Source organism: Chrysemys picta, chromosome 4 (assembly GCF_011386835.1).
Source record: "Chrysemys picta bellii isolate R12L10 chromosome 4, ASM1138683v2, whole genome shotgun sequence".
NCBI lineage: Eukaryota > Metazoa > Chordata > Testudines > Emydidae > Chrysemys > Chrysemys picta.
In genome coordinates this window covers 16,606,245-16,627,742 of record NC_088794.1, presented here as the reverse complement: position 1 = coordinate 16,627,742, position 21,498 = coordinate 16,606,245, and the positions used below count along the sequence as shown (strand labels likewise).

General features: G+C 47.4%; 1 protein-coding gene across 6 annotated transcripts in view; it reads right to left on the bottom strand.

Annotated features, from left to right (window-relative positions):
- Positions 1–21,498, bottom strand: part of PLXNA2 (plexin A2) — a 328,426-nt gene that overhangs the window by 97,219 nt on the left and 209,709 nt on the right. For all 6 annotated transcript variants that reach the window (XR_006174188.2, XR_006174189.2, XM_042848961.2 and 3 more), the window contains 5 exons: positions 18,662–18,762; positions 11,643–11,766; positions 10,785–10,938; positions 9,381–9,477; positions 4,545–4,659 (listed from right to left, as the gene is read on the bottom strand). Coding sequence is in view for 4 of the 6 variants with exons in the window: in XM_042848961.2 (XP_042704895.2) it covers positions 4,545–4,659; positions 9,381–9,477; positions 10,785–10,938; positions 11,643–11,766; positions 18,662–18,762 (591 nt within the window). In the remaining 2 variants the exon portion in view is untranslated. The remainder of the gene's footprint in view (positions 1–4,544; positions 4,660–9,380; positions 9,478–10,784; positions 10,939–11,642; positions 11,767–18,661; positions 18,763–21,498) is intronic.

The window sequence follows — 21,498 nt, the reverse complement described above, 5'->3', positions numbered from 1 at the left end:
TCTATCGTCCTCGCTGTGTCTACACTGGGGATGAGGTTGACCTAAGTATGGTGCTCAGGCATGAAATGTTTCGCAGCCCTGAGTGATGTAGTTAGGTCAACCTACGTTTCAGGTGTAGACCAGGCCTTCTCCAGTGAATGTATCCCTTTGCAACCTGTGCCTGAGACGCAATCCTGCTCCCATTGTAGTCAGCGGCAAAGCTCCCTTGACTTCAATGGGAACCGGATCAAATCCCTGCACTTTATCTTGTCATCCCCTGGAGTTTCAGATCGGTCTCTCCCTCCCATCCCGCTATCACTATTTCCTGCGCCCCTGTTCCCAAACAATGACGAGCACTCCAGGCTCCAGCTGATACAAATCTAATGACTGAAAATTTTTTTACCAATAAACCCAACCTCTCAGTTTCAAAGCTGGGAAGAGTTAATCCTCCTGCATAAGGCTTTTCATTGCTAGTAGTTCTTTTTCCTGAGTAATTGCCAAATAGCTTCACCAAACTTGTCTCGCCAGGAGTCAGGCCTGATCCAAAGCACACTAAAGTCAATGGACAGACTGCCACTGACTTCAGATAAGGCCCCTAGTGTGCTCCTCCCGCTCTTAGAGCCCATGTATTTAAAGGTAGGGATTTCAGTGTAAAAAAAGGAAGCTTCAGCTTTATATTATTTCTTGCAAGGAACTTTAAGCATCCCTGAAAGCACCAATAGGCACAATCAGTTGTAAAGACATCCCTCTAAAAGCAATAATAACTCAAACCTAAACCCGAAAGAGTCAGAATGGATATGAAATTTGGCTCTCTGTAAGCTCTCAGGGCCTGAAACACTCCATCTCCCTGATTCAGCATCTCACACATGGAAATGACATTATCTGCACACAGTGGACATCAAAGAGGGAATGGATCCCACATCCTGGGAAACTAATAGGATTTATTTGGTTCTCTCCCCCCACTGGGACGGGGCATAAGAATGTATTTATGTATCTACATCCCTCTCTGTCTGCATGTTTTATACATTTACACAGACATATTTTATACCCATAATCACCACACACGCGCACAAAACCCCAACCTCCTCACACACATTAAAATCATGTTATAGGTCCAATTTGAGTCTGCAGAAGTGGGGAAATTCGGCTCAAGGCTCCATCTGTTTTGCCTCGGGGGCTAAAGGCATATAAAGTGAGACAGTCAGTGCTATGAAATCCCTCTGCGGTCTCATCTCAGAAAGCCCTTGTTTTTGTGGATGCAGGTGGGCCCCAGGCCTCTGTATTTTCAGCACCTTGAGCAGGGATATTTAACCATGCGACTTGTATTGATATTAATGAAAGTCATGTGGCTTAAAAAAAAAAAACACTGAGGAATTAAGTAGTTTATTGCTTTAATTCTTAGAGAACTGGAACCTGTTTTCTAAGGGTTTTGATTGGCTGCGAGGGGATGCTCCACCTGGGATGAAGGGCAGTTTCTGGCAGATGTCATAAATCAGGATCAATCAGTTCCGCTTGGAAAAGCGGCTCTGTATTTCTGTTATCGTGGGATTCCATGCTTACGGTGGCAATGACTCCAGATCAAATGTGCCCCGTTTATAAGCAATATGATTTTTTAAAGGCTCAGGACCACAAATTCAAACTGAGAATCAACACGCTGAGTTCTTTCCTTCTCATGCATCATCACCAGCAACAGAGGTTCTGCAGGCCAAATTCCACCCCTCAGTGACAGTGGGCCAACCCGACTGTCTTCAGATTAAGCTATCAGAGACATCTGTGCCAACTACCATCCGCCAGCAGGCAAGATTACACAGGTGTAGTTGCTTAACCCAGCAATCAGGTTAGAGTAAACAATGCTGATGATGGTGCAAATGGAGGAATAGCACCCTACTAGCTTTGCCAGTTCTGCAGGGTGAGCAGCAGGAAAAAGCAGCACAAGATTACTTTAGTCATTATAGCCAGCAGATCTGACTCTGAACATGAGCTGGGAGCAAACCTGTGATACGAAGGCGCCATTTCACAAAGTCACCTTGCATCGTGGAACCCCATTTTGATGGCTCTGGGTTCTATTTGCTCTTTAACAGAAACTGGCAAGGCCTAGTAGCATCAAAGGAGTTGCATGAATGAATCCTGTTGGAAAATAGATCCCCAAGGACCAGAAATAGCGGAGTTTTTCCCCCTCGGAAACAGCAAATTAAATTAAACTTAAAACATGAGACTAGTTCTAAACCCATGCGAGAGTGTGTGCGTGCAAACGCTTCTGTGAGAGCAAGTGTGCATAGGTGTGAGAGTGGGCCTGCAGCATGTGCTTCTCTTTGGCCATCCTGCCTTCATGGAGGCAGTTCTGGCTGCAATATTGTTGCTTATGTTCTGTTTCCAAGACAATAAGCCCTCTGTTATGAAGGCAATGATGTCTGTGAGCACCAACTTTTTACTAGGGCCCAGTGAGATCATTGTGATCTGAACTGTGTTAAGTGAGGAAACTTTTTCCCAGATAATTATCTGACCCCATGAATTTGCAGGAGTGAAGTGCCCATAATAAAGGCAGTAGGAATACATTTCATTTCTGTTTTTTAAAAAGGCAGACAAATTAGCCTTTGGTGGTTGCATTTGCATGGGTGTTCATGGGTGCAGGGTAAGTGGACCATCCGCATTATTATCATTACCCCGCATCAAAGGCATCAGACAGCACATAGCCTGGATCTTACCAGTGGATGCTAAGAGAAGATCCACCAGCTAAACGAGATAGAGGAAGAGCGACAGAGACCTAAGGAAAAGGCCTCCCTATAATAGAAATAGGAAGTGGTCCTCTAATTCCTGTGATTAGAGCAGAAATGGGAAGTCAGGACTCCTCGATCCTATTCCTGATTCTACCACACACTCACTGCGTGACCTTGGGCCAGTCACGTCCTCGCTCTATCTCCAGTTCCCCACGTGTAAAACTGGGAAAATAAAATACCCTACCTAACCCTACCAAGGGTTTTGAGATGACTGGACTGAACGTGCTGTGGAAGTGTAAAGCATAATTGCAAAGCCATGGAAAAGAGAGAAAACGCTGAGCGGGAAGGGAAGAAAAAAAAAATCACATCACTAAAAAGTAGCAAAAGCAAAGATTCTTGCTCCCTCTTGCTCCCTTGAAAGGAAGTTACTTGGTTTTGGACCAGGATGGTAAAGCTTTCACTTTGTCTCCAGGGTGGGAGTTTCTCCTCAGGCATCTTCACACTCTGCTGCTTGAAACACTTCTTTGAGGTAAGTGCCTCCTCTCCTCAATTCTTGTAAATGGCTGACAAAGGCGGCAGCACCTGTTCACAATTACCTTTGCTGGTCTCTTCACCGTTGCTGATCCCCCACTGATGTACGCACACGTGTAACTCGTTTATGTTTCTTACTTTGTATTACACGTCTCTTGGCATCACTTTAACCAGAGAGACACATGGGTTGCTTTAGTCTCGCATTACTTGTTGATTTCATTAGCAGCCCAATGAGCTTCTAAAAAGCGATAAAGGGAACTTTCATGGCTCAGTGTTTTGCTCTCTTCCCTCTCACTTCCTTGGCCATTTCATCCTGGTTTTCAGAAGCTCACCCCATTCAAAGCATTTTAGCCTCAGGGGAGCCATAAATCAAGTAAAAGCTGGCAGCCTCAGCGGCCACTGGCTGACCTCAGGCAAGACATTTTGTAGCCCTCTGTCAGAAGGACACTCCATAAACATGTGCCTGCTGCAGATGTTGTGAAGACACAGATGTAGAAGCAGTAAAGGCATGGACCAAAAGCCTGCCAGAATGGCAGAGATCATCACGATTGTTATTTCTAAAGGCAGCCACAGCTGTACTCAGCACCTCCCAAAATAGAAAGAAGATGTGATCCTTGCAGAGGAGTTTACAAACTCAGAGCAGACACCACAACGGGCTGTGAAGTGTCATTGTTCTGGCTAACAACCTGGCAATGCATGTGGTGTCTGCAGTGGAAGGAGCTAACAGCTGCTTTGTCCTGATCTCACAGAAGTGGGACTATTTCTTTGTTCGAGGAGCAGAAATCCCAAATCAAACCATTATCCAGTCAGGTCACAGTCAAAAAATTCAGACCTGGAAATGCAGCCCAGTCGATAAGCCTCGGGGATTCCTCCTGCCAGCTCTGCAATTGACTTGCTTTGTGATTTTGGAAAGCCATTGCTGCTCTGTATGCCTCATATATAAAATGGGGTTAGTGATGCTCACCCACCTTTGAGATCCTTGGATGGACAGTACTAAGTGAGTGCTGATTATTAGTTAGTCTGAATGTACCCAAATCTCAGAGGTGGGATCAATTCAGGCCCATTGCTATTGTTAGATGACATTTTCCTGCTTTGTTCTTATTTGCTACTGCCTCTGCACGTCCGGGGACCAGCTGAGACCAGACCAAACACAGAGAAAAATGGGACAAGAGCACAGCTCTTTGCCAGAGAAACAGGAGAACCTCTTACAAACCTCAGATACGCCAACCATATCACACACTGCTCCACAGAATGGCCGGGTCAGCTCAGAACAGAAAAAGCCCAGTAAGAAAACATTTCCTAACCCAGTCCCAATACCTCAGAAATATTGATCCGTCCTTCCTGAAACGAGCAAGTTGTGGGGTCATGAGTGCAAAGGTTCCGATATTTGCACCAATGGCAGCGGAAAGCGCTGTTCACGCAAGACAGGCACCTGTAGAGCCAGAGAAAGAAATAAGGTCTGTGTTACAGAGATGATTATCGGGAAATTAACTTGACATTGGAACAGACAGGACTATCCATCGGAATATACACAGGTTTATACATACGAAGATATGCTCCTGGCAGAAAACTAAGACAAAATTGCTAAAAAATCAGGGACTCAATAACCTGCATGCCAAACACAGCCTCAATTATTTGCTCCTATTTCTGCATCCCTCAACAGTTTCATCTATTTAGACTGGAAGTTCGCTGAGGCAGGGAACAGTGGCGTAGCCAGGTGGAGGGAACAGGGGAACATAAAAAAAGGTGCCACCCGCTGTGGTGCTTTTACTGACGGGGCGGTGCTTTTACTCACCCGGCGGTGTTCCAGGTCTTCAGCGGCACCTTGGCAGCGGGACCTTCACTTGCTCCGCAGGTCTTCGGTGGCATTTCCTTCAGTGCTGCCGAAGACACCCGGAGCGAGTGAGGGCCCACCGCCGAAGTGCTGCCAGGTGAGTAAAAATTAAAAAGGCGCCAAGATGCTCAGTGGGGGAGCGGCCGCCACCCCGCTCCCCCCCTAGCTACGCTACTGGGAACAGTGGACGTACGTATCTGTGAGGTGCCTAGCACACTTTTGGCACTACAGAGGTAACAGATAATAATACAATGTTAAGTTTAAGAAATCAAGCACTCTAAAGCCCAGGATTCTGCCCCTCATGCTCTAAAATATAGCCAGTCTTTACATGACTTATTAATACAAGCTGAAGCATTTTTTACAACATGACATAAGGTACAAGAAAAAACAATACAGTGCAATCTTGACTGATTTTAAACCTAAATGGTATCTACAAACAAGCCAGGTTTGAAGAAAATTGGCTCACTTGTTTTCAAAAATTGGAAATATTTAAAGTCATTAACTGTAAACATTTCTATTTGGCCTTTTTCACTCCAATTCAAACCTGGAGCACATTAGATCGCTTGGGGCACAGCAAGCATCTGCGCTTGATGTCCGATGAGGCCAATGGTGCAGGACATGGTTTTTGACATGGGGTGAGCCTGCCAGTCCAGGAACTGGCTGAGTATTTACTACCTCACACCTCCTAATCTGCTGACAGTGAGCTGGGTGGCTCATAACAATTGTTGATATTTGCAATAAAGCTTCCTTTGGTCTCAGAAGTGGCTCTCCTATGTGACAGGCCATTTCTTGGAGCAGGTCTATACTAGGAAATTAGGTCGGTATAACTACATTGCTCAGGGGTGTGAAAAATCCACACCCCCCCCAGTGACACAGTCAAACCAACCTCCCCCACCCTGTAGACAGTGGCTAGGTTGACAACAGGATTTTCCCCTCGCCCTAGCTACCGCCTCTTGGGGAGGTGGAGTACCTATGCGACAAAACTCCTCCGGTCAGTGCGGGTAGTATATTCATCGACGTGCTATCACGGCGACACTGCAGTATTTTATGTGTAGACAAGCACTCGGTGACTGTCCATTGTCAGCATTTCGTACGGTTTCCAGGGATTCTCAATGACCCAAAGGCATGGACTGTGTGACTGAAGCGGGGATATGCACCCCTGTTCGTGCACTGGACAGACAGCCAATGGTCTGTTATTTTCTTTCTAAAGTTACTGTCACTAAAATGCATATTTAATGGCTTCTCCTTTTTACTTCTGAGTTGTATTTTCCTTCTTAAGCATCTGTAATGACCTTAATAGCTAAGGAAGCTTATTCTAATCATGAAAATGCAAATCTGGATAGCAATATCAAGCGCCGTGAGCTTATATAATTACTCCTTTATTTGACCCATTTCTGTCTCCATTTCGGTTTGCCGCACTCCTGCCCTCCCACCTTGGACCTGACCTTTAGCTTTCCGATCTGGGATAGAAGGGGCTCTTTGCTTGGCTTAGCACGGCTGAGATTACAGGAGGAGGGTCATTCTGATGATCAAGCCCAAGAGTTTGGTTAGGCGCCTGTCATTGTAATGTGTGGTTTTCTTGCTGCTGCCTCAGCTCCACTCTGTCTCAGCTGGGAAGGGGCAAAGGTTGGACAGGGAGTCGCAGACAAGTGACTTCTTGAAAGCTCATCCACAGTGAGTGGCTCGGCTCTTTCATGAGGAGAGTTTCTCACACAGTCGCTCCCTCACCCCAGCAAAGTCCCCTCAGAAAGCAGTTTCCCTTTAAAATAAAAGGGTCCCCTTTGCTTCTAAACCAGGAAGCATCCTTGCCCCACGGCACCTGGGAACCTCTCATTCTGAGAAAGGGCTTAGCCCCTGCTAGAAATGGGCCCCAAACCAGAACCATTTATCAGATTCCCCAGCCCTCCCTTGAACTTTGTGGGGCACTTGCATTAATGGACCCCAGATCCAAACCATCCCAGCTTTTAGGCTTGCAAAACAAGAAGCCAACTGATGAGGGTTAGCAAAATCACTCCACCCCTGCAGACTGCCCCCGTTTGACAATGTACTACACACAGCTGGACGTGCCATCTGTGAGAAACAGCAGAGTTCAGCACACTGCACCTTCCATAACCCAGAGAAGGAAAAGTCATTCCTCACACCGCTATGCAGCCAGAAGGGGCAGAGTATCCTCCACTCCCGAAGTTTGGCAATGGGCAATGTCTCATCCAGGGGCTATGAGCTGGCCTTCTCTCTCTCACGTGATTGGTGAGCTTTCTTCCAGCATGCCTGACTCATGCCCCTGGTGAACTCAGACAGCAGCGCAGGGCAGTGTAGATTTTATGGAAGACGCACTTTTAGCACTTTGCCTTTAAGAATTAGTCACTTATGCCATCTCTGACCCCTGGTGTAATTTCCTGTTAGAAAGGGATGAGGGCAGAGTAGACCTATTGCCTCATCTGGTTCAAATCTCCACTCCCAGATAAGGTTAGGAGCAGCAGGAACTCCAGCCAGATCTCTGGAGGGGACATCCTTGTTCCAGCCAAACTGGTGGCAATTCAGGGAAGAGCAACAAGACTGCATAAAAGACTTGAAGGACGGATTTACAAGGAGGGGAAGAGAAAGGTAGCTAAAATCCATTATGCTTGGCTAAGGGATGAGGAAGTGGGGACATCACTGTCTACAGGGATATGAAAGTACAGGGGAGAGCATGCAGTCTGGATTTGCTGATGGGCTATAACTGGGAGTAATGAGACCCATCTATCGAGGGACTCATATTGGCACTATCTCGGTAGTGCCTGAGCTGAAGTTAAAGGCAAAATGTAGGCTGAATGCCAGGAAACGACATGAAAGCCAAGCCTATTAGACTGTGGAAGAGTCTCCCAAAGGAGTGGGAGAAGCCCTATTACCTGGGTCTTGAAAACTAGGCTGGACAAAGCAATGCTGAATAGAAAAGGAGACGACTCTGCTTGGACACTCCCTGGCCCCTGCCAGCAGGATAAAGCAGGCAGGGCTAACAGAGCATTTCCAGCTCTAACTTCTACCATTCTGGAGCCAGCTGTCCAATCCCTGGCAGTAGGAGCTACTTCCCCAGCAGAGCAGTTCAGGCCTGCCTTTCATTAGCTGGTCTTTGGCACGGTATTCACAGTCTCCCGTGTCCTGCACATGTTTCACTTTGGTTGTGCGAGGTTTCGGTTTGTCTGTTCCCACTGAGATATCTATAAACACTTCAGAAATTTTAACAAACTCCAGCCAGCAGCGTTCTGCCTCAAGGGCTTCCGGGGGAAAGGCTGCTGTGGGGAACACGCTGCTGCACTGCTCAGCCATCTCAAGAGCAGATTGAGAGCCAAGAGGCACCTGTGTCTACTGTCTGCCCTGCCTGAGGCAACTGACAGGGCCTGCACTCGCCTGCTACGATCTTTTACTGTGAAGCTGAAAGGCGCTCAGAGCTTTGTGGGGCTTCTCTGGCCTGATCTTAGGGGAAGGAGACACAGCAAAGGCGCCATCTCTAGTAGAAACGTTTTCTCCCTGTGTGTCTGAAAAACAAGCTGAACAGCAAACCCCAGCCTAGTTCCCTTCACTCCACGCCTGTGCTCTCCTGGCACAACCACCCTGCCCCATCCCCCTTTGTCTTCCTTTTGAGAGTCGACAACAGAACACATCCCTGCGCTGTCTTAGCGGTTTATGGAGGGAAAGGCCTCTGAGTCTCCTATAGATACTTGCAGCTGCTTTATAGGGAACTCCCAGGCACTTTCTTCTCTCCCTTTCCCCCCAGCTGCCTGTGAGAAAGGATGGAGTTGAGCTCACAGTTGCAGGATCATGCAGCTTGGGGGCACCAGCAGGTCAAGCTTCTTTCAGACACATTCATTCTCTGCTAAGGCAGATAAATCTTGGTGCTCTCGGAAAAGTTTCCACATGATGGGGATCTCTTGGTTTCTCTCTGTCGCTGACGACCCTGAAAGGTCAGACTGCCAGCATCAAGCCAGAACCTCCCCCAGCGCGTGACTGAAAATCTTATTCCTCTTCTGTTTTAACCCTCTGTGCTGCCCCACAGCATTTGGCCGATGTCCATCTTGGTGGCGCAAGAAGGGCTCTTGGTGGCACAATACACCTCAGAGCAGTTCTGTAGTCTGGCACGGCACACTGGGTGTCCTGGGAGGAATCCGGTCTCCCTGGGGTGTGCATCAGCTGTGGCACTCAAGAGGTTAATAAAGAAACCCATTCCACTATGTACTTGGACAGCAGGCTCCATTGTGGGGGGTGGGGGGGAATAACCAGGGGCCTGGGTCTGGGATGCTGGTGGGGAGGGAAAGTGGGAAAGGAGAGAGAGGGTGTCTTACAATTGGTGAGCACTGCAGTTGTAGAATTTGAACTCCGTGCTGACGAACATCTTGCCTGTCTCCTTGGATTTCAGCTGGAGCTCCAACCCGAACCAGTCTGGAAAGAGAGGTGGGAGGGGGATTACACCAGAAATAATGGCGATTGTAATGGATGAGGTACTGGTTTTCTCTCAAGGCAGGCTTGACGATTCGCTGAGCCCCCCCACTTCTGGTGTGGTGTGGAGAAAATCAAGCACCTCTGGTCCCACTGGTGCACTAGGACACCAGGCTGCACCGGGTCTCTGAAAGCTAAGGGTCTCTGAGCAGCCAATAATCCACACACTGTGTATCCTCTGGGGACGTCAATGGAACATGCCGTGCTGTTCCATGGCTGGCCAGTGGAAGCTGCTACGAGAGCATGACACGGCCTGTCCCAAAGCTCCGGGGAAGCTGAGTCAACTGGCTCCATGAACCACCCCCCCACAGTCAAATCACACCTAATGAGGTGGGAAAACACACTAGAGAGGTAGGTTCGCACTCCACCTTAGGTCACAAGTGAAATGAGTGTGGTAGTCTCATCACATTCCCTAGAGGAGGTTTCCCTTCAGCATAAACTCACCACAGGACTGGGGATAATTCACAGTCTATCCTGAAATGCAGCCCAGGATGGGATGTTGCAGGCAAGGACTGGAGGGCATTAACAGAGCTAAATAAGGGCTCACCATTGGAATAATCAAGAATAAACTGCACTAGCTGAGCTGTGCGAGGGAGGTTTGCTCTTCACTTTCCTAGCTCTCTCCAAGCCCCTAACTTTCACGAGCACTCAAATTCAACATAACATTCTACATATAGGAAAATATCAGCAGGAAAGCACAGATGACACCTGGAAGTGCGCCAAGGAGAAAATGAGTTTAGAACAAGTAGCATTCTGGTTCTGGAGAGAGGGAGAGGGGGAATATGACAGCAGTGACATTAATGAAGAAACAACCCAAAGATCAAAACCAAAAAATAGAAACCTCATCCACCTACTCACAGCGACTGAGTCAGGCCTGAGTGCAGCAACCCCCACACTTTCACCTCCCACATCTGCCTAGCATGAAGGGTGAGTTCCCTGGTGGGATGAGAGACAAGAAGGTAGCTGGCTTGAAGATTCCCCAGTTATTGGGGTTTCTTGGACACAGCCTATATCCTGAGGATCTGGGTTGGTACCGGATAGCCACTTCCGACCCCATTCCTGGATGGTTTGTCATCCCGCACAGCATCACCGGGGTTCAGGCAGGATTGATATACAGCCCAGATGTGGTCTGCTCTACTCTGCCTGGCAGCTAGATCTAGACCTGCTCAGTACTTGCTGGCTCCTCTCTCCCGTGAGGTGAATAGACAGGCGAAACGCAAGGCCACCAGGCAATCATGAAATCAGCTCACCTTGGTCCACAGGAATGGCGGGGACATCTTTAGGGGCCGGTGAAACGCAGACAACCTGGCTGCCGGAAACTTGGCCTTCCACCTCAGTGAGGTTTCCAAACAAACAGGTGATTCCAGCTGACAGGTCTGGAGCATCACTCACCAGCAGGCTGAGCTGGAACAAGGGAAAAGGAGAGAAAAACAAAATACAACCAAGATCCCATTAGCGGTCAGAACTACCCAGAGTTCCTTTTAGATTTTCAGCACCTGCTGCTTCTCTGTGGAGCATCAACCCTACGCAGAGAAAAAGACCAGACATGTAGCACGCAGCCACTCCTTTCACTGTAACCAGAGGAGGAAAGGTGGACAGTGTTGCAATTTTTTTCTCCACTCATATATGATGGCCATACAGTCCCCTCTTTAGCCAGTCCCTGGGAAAAGGGTGGCAGGTGTTCTGGGACCTGCCTGTCCCAGTGCAGCACCTGGAACAGAGCAGGTGGGGAGGATGTGCAGCCGCTTAGAAAGGAACAGCTGGGAGCCTATGGGCAGCTAGATCCTCCCAGAGGGACAAGTAATGGCAGGGAAAAGAGAAACTTTTCCTTCAATGTTTAACGGAGGCTGGCAGTTGCTCAGTGAAAATGTGGGCCCTGGGGCTGGATTTGGGAATGTGGGTGTCTGTGTGACCTCTGACTCCCTTCCCTTACCAACCCCTTCATGAACCTGAACTCCATGTTCATGGGAAAGTATCTGTAGAGAAAAAAAATGTCTGTCATTATGATTCTGAGCCTGTGTGTCTGGAGCACTGTCTGTCACAACTGAGCTACCCTGGCCCATGGGACTGAGGGCCTGCGCACAGAATCACCTGCCACTTGTACCTACCGGAAGGCTGTGCTCAGACACAGAGATGCTGCTGGGCTGCACAGTGACACTCATACACTGGTTGATGCTGGCTGCAAATCGGTACGGCTCATCTGCTCGCTCGCACTTGTCCTTCCGGGAGCACCTGATATACACACAAGTGTCAGTGCAAAGGGACACCTGATGAACTTATCTCTGTCTGTCAAACAGCAGGGGGTGCCACTGTTGGTCAGGACTGTGGTGCAGCAGCAGAGCTGTCGGAGCGGAGCCCAGCATTGGCTGGATAAGTGCAGCAACAGGGGATAATAATGACCAGGACTGAGGTGCATCGACAGAGCTCTGTGCACAGATTCCGGGGCCAGTATAGCAGGTGCAGAGGCTGCAGATCAGAAAAGAAATGCACTAGCAGACACATTTGGGGTAGGGAAGAGCAAAGAGCCCGGGGATGAAAAGACCATTGGGTGCGGCTAGGAGATGTGCACGTCCTACCCAAACTGTGCCTGATTTTTAGCAGTGTTGAGCACCCACAGCTCCCACAGACTTCAGGTGGATCTGTGGGAACTCAGCATTTCTGAAAACCAGACCCACTATATCTGGCTCAGATCAGCACTCTGAGCGCCTCATTTCTGTCAGCAACAAACTCACAATCCACAGGCTACCTTAAATAGAAAGCAATAAAAGGCATTAACAAGACAGCACCTGCACTTTAATTAAAAGAAAAACACGCGGCTAATAAATCTTCTCTTACAAAGCCAAGGGTCTTGAAGTGCTGGAAGCTGTAATTTCTTATCCCGAGGCTGGAGACACTAGAGTTAAGTTCAGTTGTCATGCCCGAATCTCCCTGACTCTCCCCACCCTCCTTCCGCCTCGCAAAGAAACCATTAAGTGTGCCAAGCTGAATGATGAGTGCTGCTCCTGGAGTGTGCCGTGCTGCGTGCTCATCACCAAAGCCATTTCACTGTGGAGAACCTCAGTGTGGACTGAAATTCTGATTCACAATCAGAGCTGCTCTCTGAATCAGGAGAGGTGAAGTAAAAAGGGCTAATCAGTTCCCACCTCACGACTGTGCCCCATGATTGGAAATTAAGGAGCCATTCAACAAAACAGAGGACTGAAAATGCTACCCTGCAGTATGCGGAGTCAAGCTGTGACCCTCCCTGCAGCTGTAAAGCACGTTTATTAGGGCAGTGCTTAGGGACCAATCCAGATTGGGGCCCCATTGTGCTAGGCACTGTACAAACCCAGAAGGGTAGCGAGTCAGAGGCTGGATAATTTTATGACCATCCGTATAATTGCGGTTACATAAGCTAATATAAAGGGGCCAACTACAGCCAACTGTGGTGATGTGAACACCTGTTCACTAGGAACCGGATAGAGACTCAGCAACTTATTTTACACAGAGCAATTACCATTAAAGTAAGCATTACCAGCTGTCCCTGCATAGTGGTATCAGAGAAGTAGTACAGTGCTCTTCTATCCTATGGTATACGGGGAAAGCAGAGTCTTTCAGATTCCACTATATAGTAGTGGCTGGCATATGCTGAATTTTATTGGTGTCAACGAACAGTCATCAAATGATATCAACTTTCACTTACTGTTAACCTCCGAATGCCATTACCAGTCTCCTGAGACCCCCATTCAAGTGCTTTTCTAAGCACCCATTTGAATGTATTTGTTACTTTAAGCAGTAAAGTGAGTGCTCTTCTCCCACTTAGGACTGGAGTCAGTGGAAGGAATACTCAACACAAAAGCAGGTTTGGCGGTTTTGTTTTCCTTGTGGCAGGGCTGGGTGCAATCTTAGGTAAACATCTACATTAGCAGACATATTGACTGTTCCACAAAGAGTCTTAATCTCCCGGTGCCAAACCTCTCCTAAATGAGGTGACAAGAGCCTGGCAAAACAGGGACTCAAACAAAAAAAGGGAGCTACCTTCATTGCTGAAAGGCTGTTTGCTTCTGAATAAGAAAAGCACTGAGGTTCCCACTTTCCCTTTCCATACCTGACAATTGATGTAGCTGTCCTCCCCCTCCCCCCCACTTTCCCTTTTTTGGAATATAATAATGGATCTAAATATGAATGCTGCTAAAGAAAAGAATTATTGCGGTTTAAGTGAATCTGTAAGATAGCTTGAAAGTGAGCTCTTGACTGGAGCCTTTATCTCATTGACTCACTGGAATGGCTCTTTTTTATCATACTATTTATGGCAACAGCCCTAACAGAGATAAATAGGTCTGTAGACAATAGCATACTTGCAGAGAGCAGCATATAGAGAGAGCCTTGCAGGTTGCAAATTCCACTGGACCAAGGATACTCAATCTCCTTGAGGCCTCTGCCTACCTCCCAAAGAGCAGAATTGCTGGAGGAGGAGGAGTAAAAATTAACCTCTCTGTCTTGATTATAAAGTAAAAGAGAATGAATGGAGATCACACCCCAAGCTGGATCTTGGGAATACTGTACATGAGGCAGGTTGCTCATTCTTTTGGATGGTGGTGAACCAAGGGATCCAGCGGCCTGCTAAACCCAGCGTTGAGAGTTCAATCCTTGAGGGGGCCACCTAGGGATCTGGGGCAAAATCAGTACTTGGTCCTGCTAGTGAAGGCAGGGGGCTGGACTCGATGACCTTTCAAGGTCCCTTCCAGTTCTAGGAGATAGGATATCTCCATTAATTTATATATTTAAAAGGAATCATACTTTTCCCTTGGCCATTTCTTGTAGGGATTTTTGGAATCTCATGTTATGTCCCAGACTCCTGGAAGGCTTCTTCAATCAAGGTGCAAGACAGTGTGTGCTGTGTCCTTCTCCAGTGGGAAGTCCCCTACCCTGTTACCGCTACCAGCTAATGGATTTACACCCTGAGCTCAAATGTTAGTGGCCTGTGCCGTGGTGCTGATAATCGGTCTATAGAAAAATTAACACCACAATGGATTGGCAGCCTAAAAGGTCTTGGGGCCAGCGGTTGTCTTCCTATTCAGCCCTGCAGTGCCTAAGGGTATGGCTACCCAGCAAGTGGCAGTCTGCAGTAGCAGATTTTAGAGCCCCGGTCTACGCACTCAGGCTCATGCTATGGCGCTCCTCATAGCCGCGTAGACATTGGGGCTTGGGCTGCAGCTCAGACTCTGACGCCTAAGAGACAGGGATGGGCTTCACAGCCACAATATCTACCCAGCTGTTTTTGGCACTGCCGCATGAGTCCTGTGAGCGTGCGTCTGACAACCTGGGCTGTGAGCCGTGTTGCCGTGGGAGGCACAGATGTACCCTGACATGTTTTGGGTGCTACCGTAATGTAACGAACAATCGGTAAAGGCGAAAACCTGCATCGAAATGCTTACTTATGAACTACAATGTGAAATCAGACTCACCTAATCCCCAGGACGCCTCCACTGTATGTTTGCCCAGAGCACAATCTCTTCTAGTCCAATAAATTCCAGGTCTTCCCCTTGCTTCTTCCATCCCTACCCCAACCTGCCTCCCAAAACCTCTGCAGGGGATTAAGTGGATGCAGAAGCTGTTAGTTCAGCTCATTTCACCCTTTTGGCTTTGATTTTTATTCCTCTGTCTCATGGGCTTGTGCAGGTGAATGTATGTAAAGGCATCTCCCCTTGTCGTCCTCTAGATGGAATATAGAGAATTGTGGTTCTGCTTCTGTGTGACCTAATAGATCTGACCCTTTAACCCAAACACAAGCAGCTCCTGCTTTTAGATCCAGAGATCATGGGTTTAATCCCCATGGACGATTTAACCAGGGGCATCATTACACTTAGCTTATAAATTTACACGTGCACAGTGCCAAGAACAAAGGGGCACCAATCCCTGACTGGGACCTCTAGGCACAACTGCAATAGTATAGTAATATTAAATAATAAACAACAACAACAATAATACGCAGTAGTCACTCAGAAATTGAAGACAGCAGTAGGGAGAGAACTCAGATCCTCCTAATAAATTTGTTAGTCTCTAAGGTGCCACAAGTACTCCTGTTCTTCTTTTTGCGGATACAGACTAACACGGCTGCTACTCTGAAACAGATCCTCCTGGTCACTTAGAGTTTTATGGCAACAGTGGATAGAACTGAGATCCTCCTGCACTAAAAGGGGCAGTACAGAGCCTATGACACACACTCCTGACTCCATCTAGCAGAGGTCAGTGGTGTCTGTGTCTGTCTGTCTTTCCCTCGCATACCAATTCATGACACTGTTATGATTTCAAGAGCCAAACGCTTTAGTTGTCTTGGTAATCACTCAAAGTTCTGGCTAAGCACCCACAAGTTCAGATTCTGATCCGAGCATCCCGAGTCTGCAAAACGGTCCATAAATTCCACATGGATAAACTGTTTCATAAGATCCCCAGCTCACCTTCCCTGCTTCTGGGTGAACCAGGAATACAGCGTTATGACAAAGAACTTCTGCAGCTGTTTTGGTATTTCTCTCACCATCCAGGACCCAGAAGTGCAGAAGCAGACTCAAAATAGAAAAAGGGTGGGAAAAGCGGTTTGGTTGGAATCCTGGGCCACTTTACTGTCACAAGGGCTTTATTTTCTCGGCACTCTGCCTCTATCTCAGTTTCAATTTCCCCAGCCCGCTAAACCCCCTCTTTAGTGTCTCTTTTTGTCAGCCCTCTGTGAATGCAGCGTGAGCAGCACATCCTGACCTGTGACCTCCCCACCAAACACAGAAGCAGCTGGCCCATCTGGCAGGAGTGAAATGTAAAAATTAGAGGACAGAGATGACAAATGAAATACAAACACACCGGCATTGGGGGCTTCCAAACAAATATGACAGCGGCTTCAGTAACAGCAAGATAAACTAAATTATTTACAGCTTCAGACAGGGGCTAAAAAATGATCATTGCTCTGCGCAGGCAGTGGGAAGGCAGAGAAACTCCAAGGAAGGGTCAGAAAATAACAGCAGGGAAGAAGGCGTTGTAGTGGCCTGCGTACTGCAGGCTGTTGGCCAGATTTAGTCCTGTACCTCAATGCATGGTCTGGCTCCCCCAACCTTCCTGCTCTGCTCCCCTTTTATCTTATCTCTGTATGCACAACACTCCACGCCCCTGGCCTGAGTTCTCTTCTTACAAGCTACCAGTCCCTATGTTGGGCAAGGGAAAGACCTTTAATGGTTCAAGAAGGGGGACTGGGAACATGAACTCCTGGGTTTTGCCTGTCCTGCCACTGATGTTTTGTGTGACCTAGAGCGAGTCATCATCATCGTTTGTATTCAGTAGCACCTGGAGGCTCAAACTGAGATCAAGGTCCCATTGTGCGAGGTGCTGTACATGCAGTGAGAGACAGCCCCAAAATGCTTACAATCGACCTAGTCATTGCAGCCACAGGGGGGCAGAAACGAAGTCTCTTCATCTCTTCATGCCCTACTCTTCTCCTCTGCAAAATGAGTATAACAATCCTTACCTTCCCCTCCCTGGTGGGTTGTGAGACTTAATTAATTAGTATTAGCAAAGGACATAGTGATCCTTTCACCTTCCAGCTCTAATCACCAGACAAAGTGAGACTTGTAGTGGGAGGGTATAAACAAAAAGAGCCATAGCTTAAGCAGAAACTAGACAGAGAACAACCTGACTGGGAAGTCCCCCTGTTTATTAAGGTCCCCCGCAACACATCCTGGTCCTGTCTGGTAACACTGTGGAGCACCCAGAATGCTATAACCACTCCATAGGACTGATTTCAAAGATTTGTAGGTCCTGTGATATTGCCTACAATGGACAGAGTCAATGAGGGGTTGGGCAATCTGGTCTTAAAGGGAGAAGCAATGAAGAAGGAAGAAAAATAGACAAGCTAAGACCGTTTTAGGAATTTGATCCAAGAGCGCTAAATTCTTCACTGCTATGCATTCATTTACACCCAGGCACAGGGAGTGCTGAGTGCTACCAAACCAAAATGATAGTGTCTCACACTTGTTCTGCACAGGTCTAGGTAGCAGCAAGGTAGCAGAGCATCAGGACCTGTGACTACTGGTTATTCTCGTAAAGTTTCCCTGAATGCGGCAACTGAAATTAAACACACGGTTCCCCAGGTTGTGGGAGTGCAGATACCCCCGTGCATACAGGTCTCTAATCCAGTCCAGATTTTGTATATAAGCCTTTACTGCTCTCCTTCTCGCGCCCTCCTAACACCTGCTGCTTCGGCGTGTGGCCAAGAGCTATTGTGTCGGTCCCTGAACTCTGTCCCTCTGCCTCTGCCCCAATTTCCACCCATTTAATGGGAGCGCTTTGCTGGCTGGCACGGAGCCAGAAGGCTTTCGATGCCTTTCTACCAGTGTGCTCCAGGTTTCTCCCCCAAAGTGCGCACGCCGGGTCCCCCTTCCGCTTTAGCAAGTGGACACTATTGTGCAGAGAGAGTGCACAAACACCGCCCGAATTCAGAGACCCAGTTTCCTGAAGCGCCCCGGAAAAAATCTTTATTTCCTTTGTCTCCACTGACAGGAGTTAGAGCTGCTGGTCTCAAACCTAGCACAGTGCCTCAGCCTAACCCACAGTTTCATTGCTTTGCTGGGTTTGGCCCATTGCCTGAAGCATTCCGTTTGCTGACATTCCAAAGTAGTGGTTAAATAGTCTTCCCTTGCCACCCGTAAAGAGTCAAATCCTCTGCTCAGGTGCACAGGTGAAACCTTCCTGATGTCAATAAGGTCATATAGTCCACCCCACTATTAAAAACTCCCTCCAATTCGGAACAATTAGGGATTTGGGTAAATAACAAGGCTGTGTGAAACTAGTGGGCTTCCATTCCCATGAGTTTCAGTTCATGTGGTTTCATGCTCTTTGACATTCACTTCACATGCTGGATTTATTCCCCATCTCCTAAATCTAGGGAGTATATTTTCATTTTTAACAGGACTTCCGTGATATTCAGTAGCATTCACCCTGCAGTGCAAGGAATTCCCCTGTAGGAAAAGAGCGATTGTAAAAGGCTGGTACTGTATTCGTTTGTTTGTTTTTTAATATCCACATACAAGAAGAGTTCAGGTTTTTAAGGCTTCTCTTGCAATAAACCCATTAGTTCAAATAAAATGGCTGATGATGGACTTACATGTGGTGAAGAGTGCACCAGCCACAGTGAGGGTCCCCTGAGCTCAGACATTCCCCACAGGTGGTGTATTGCTCACAGGATTCAACAGGAACCCTGGACACCTAGAAAGGAAGTAAATAAACATGTTCATTGCATTTTCACTCCCCTTGTCTTCACAACAAACAAACAAAACAGCAGCAATTAGCCCTTTTATCGGGGCTTTTCTCTGAGGACTGCAAAGCGATTCACAAACTTTAATTAAAGACTAAAAAAATCCTTGTGGGGTAAATCAATACTATGAAACATTATACCCATTTTACAGACAAGGACACCAAAGCTCAGAGGTGCTCAGTAGATTGCCCAAGGTTGCACAGCAAGTCAGTGGCAGAGCTGAGAACAGAACCCAGTACCCTGTTCTAACATGTTCGAGAAAGCGACTCTCAGTTTTTCTTCCTACAGAAACGTGAGGGTATGTACGTGACAGCTAGCCCGAGGTGCAGCCCCTGCTGCAGAGGCCACACTGCTATTTTTAGCATGCTAGCTTGTGCAGACCTAGCATGTGTCTGTTCACTTGCAGTTGGAAGCACGCTCCCAGGTGCAGTGTCGGTGTACCCTGTGTTTCACACAGGCCGCGGGAAAAGTTCTTAGCAGGAAGGTTAGGAGGAAATAAAATTCCCCAAGAGGATAGGGAACGGCAGTGCACGTTTGAAGAGCAAATACTGCCATTTTGGTTTTGCTTTGCTTTCACCCTTCAAATACTGTAATTGAATTTTGGGCCCCGTAATAACGTTTTCAGTGATGCATGGTTAAGATAAAATTGATCAAATTTCAAGCTTCCATCCCTAGGCTGGTAGCTACAGAGATTAGGAAGGAATTATTCCCTGTTATACAGCACTGAAAATTAGTGAGATGTATTATAAGGGTCTTCATCTCCTTTAGCAGGATCAGGTATGGGTCCATACTGGCTCTGAAGGGCCAGTAGTCTGATCCAAGGGGATAAATCCTAGACTTCAGTGTTTCATAGGCCTCCTAATGGCCCTCGATACAGGGATGAATTTCAGCCTGGGAGAGCTTCCTATGAGCACATCTGGATTCCATGAGAATCTCCGGGCAAGAACAGACAGTTACTCTCGGATCCTCAGTAAAGTACTCTCAATACATAGCAGGACAAGCCATATTAAAACAAGTGGCTGTAACCCTGTGCAGTCACAATTCCATTTCTCAGGATCACTGACAAGATATCTTCAGATAAGGGAGTACAAGTTTCTCAAAACCAGACAATGGGGCTGCCTGGCCTGTCTCACAGGGGCAGGAGAGAAAAGAAAATGAAGAGGGAATGCCTCTGTTGCCAGGGATTTACAAAATCACCAGGAATCTGGCCAACAGCAAATAACTTCACACAGTAACCTTCATGAACAGAAAAGGTACATTTACACGGGTGAGATGTTACAAGGTCCTGACCCACTTGTCATAATTAACTCCCCCCGAAGTACTGCCTACAAGACGAGGGCTTTAACCCCAGTGTCATCGCCAGATTCCAATCTGGCAATTATGCTTTGCCTCTTTTAATCCCCTCCCTGCAGTTTCAACGAGATGAGGTATTTCTCTCCACTTCCTGTCCTAAAGCCATCGTATGGGCTTCTGCATAGAGTTCAACAGCTATCATGTTCCACCCCAGAAGAAGGTGTGTTTCAGCAGCGGACTCATTGTCACAAGACATCATTGAGGGCAAGAACTTAGCAGGATTCAGCACAAGGACTGGACATTTATCTGGGTCACCAGAATATCCAGTCTCAAAATCAAACTAACAAAAGTTTGGGAAGGGACATAAGCCCTCCTGCATCCTAATCGCTAATGAACAGGGCGAGAAGGAGACATTCCCTGGGGCAGGTTATCCCATCATTGCTTACTCTGAGGTTCTTTTACCTTTCTCTGAGGTGCTAACCACTATCAAAGACAGTATATTGGACTAGACGGACCTCCGGTCAATCCAATATGACAATTCATATGAAGTGAGACTCATCTATACATTTAAAAAAAATTTATATACAGTCTATGAAGTGCTGTGGGATCCGTTGGGGTGAAAGATGATGTGTAAACGTTTTTGTTAATACATACTAATAATTATTATTATTATTACTACCTATCATGTTGTATCAACAGCAGAGACACAAATGTCCCATTTACAATAAATAGTAACATACAGTCAAGCTTGCCTGGCAAAGAGGCCTAGCAGAGGGGGTGATCGGGGCTTAGCCTGTGCAGACAGATTGCACGGCAGTCTGGGGTGAGCACATCAGAGGCTCTTGCTGGTTTGTGTTAGTGAAATCTGTCTGCTAACGCACCGGCAAATGCTCTCTTTGGCAGCCGGAAGGCAGAGTTCTAGTCCAAGGAGCCAGTCCCAAAACCGCCCCCACGCGCACAGTTGTTTGGAGGCGTAAACATGTGCTGGGATGGTCCAGGACAGGACGTAGACTGCTGGCTTCCATATGGCTCACAGAAACAAATCTTGGAGGTACTGCTTGCAAACTGGGACTGGCAAGTCAGACTTCAGCAGGTCAGCAATCCACAGTGACACAAAGCCTGTATAAGCCAGAAGGTTTTGACTGAGTTGGGAAGCAGAATTACACCCTCATGAAGCCCCATCCCCTCCACCGAAGAGGCGGCCATATTTTAACGTAACCCTGCCAAACCTTCCCTTCCCAGGAGACCATACAAATGCACCCAGGAAGAGACCATACTGTGTCGTAACACACCATCTCCTCCTTGGAGGTGACTGTCCCAGCCCACTCTGTACCTGCCTCCAGTAGGCAGGATGCCTCAAGTACTATTAGTTATTTAGATATTAAGCAATGGGT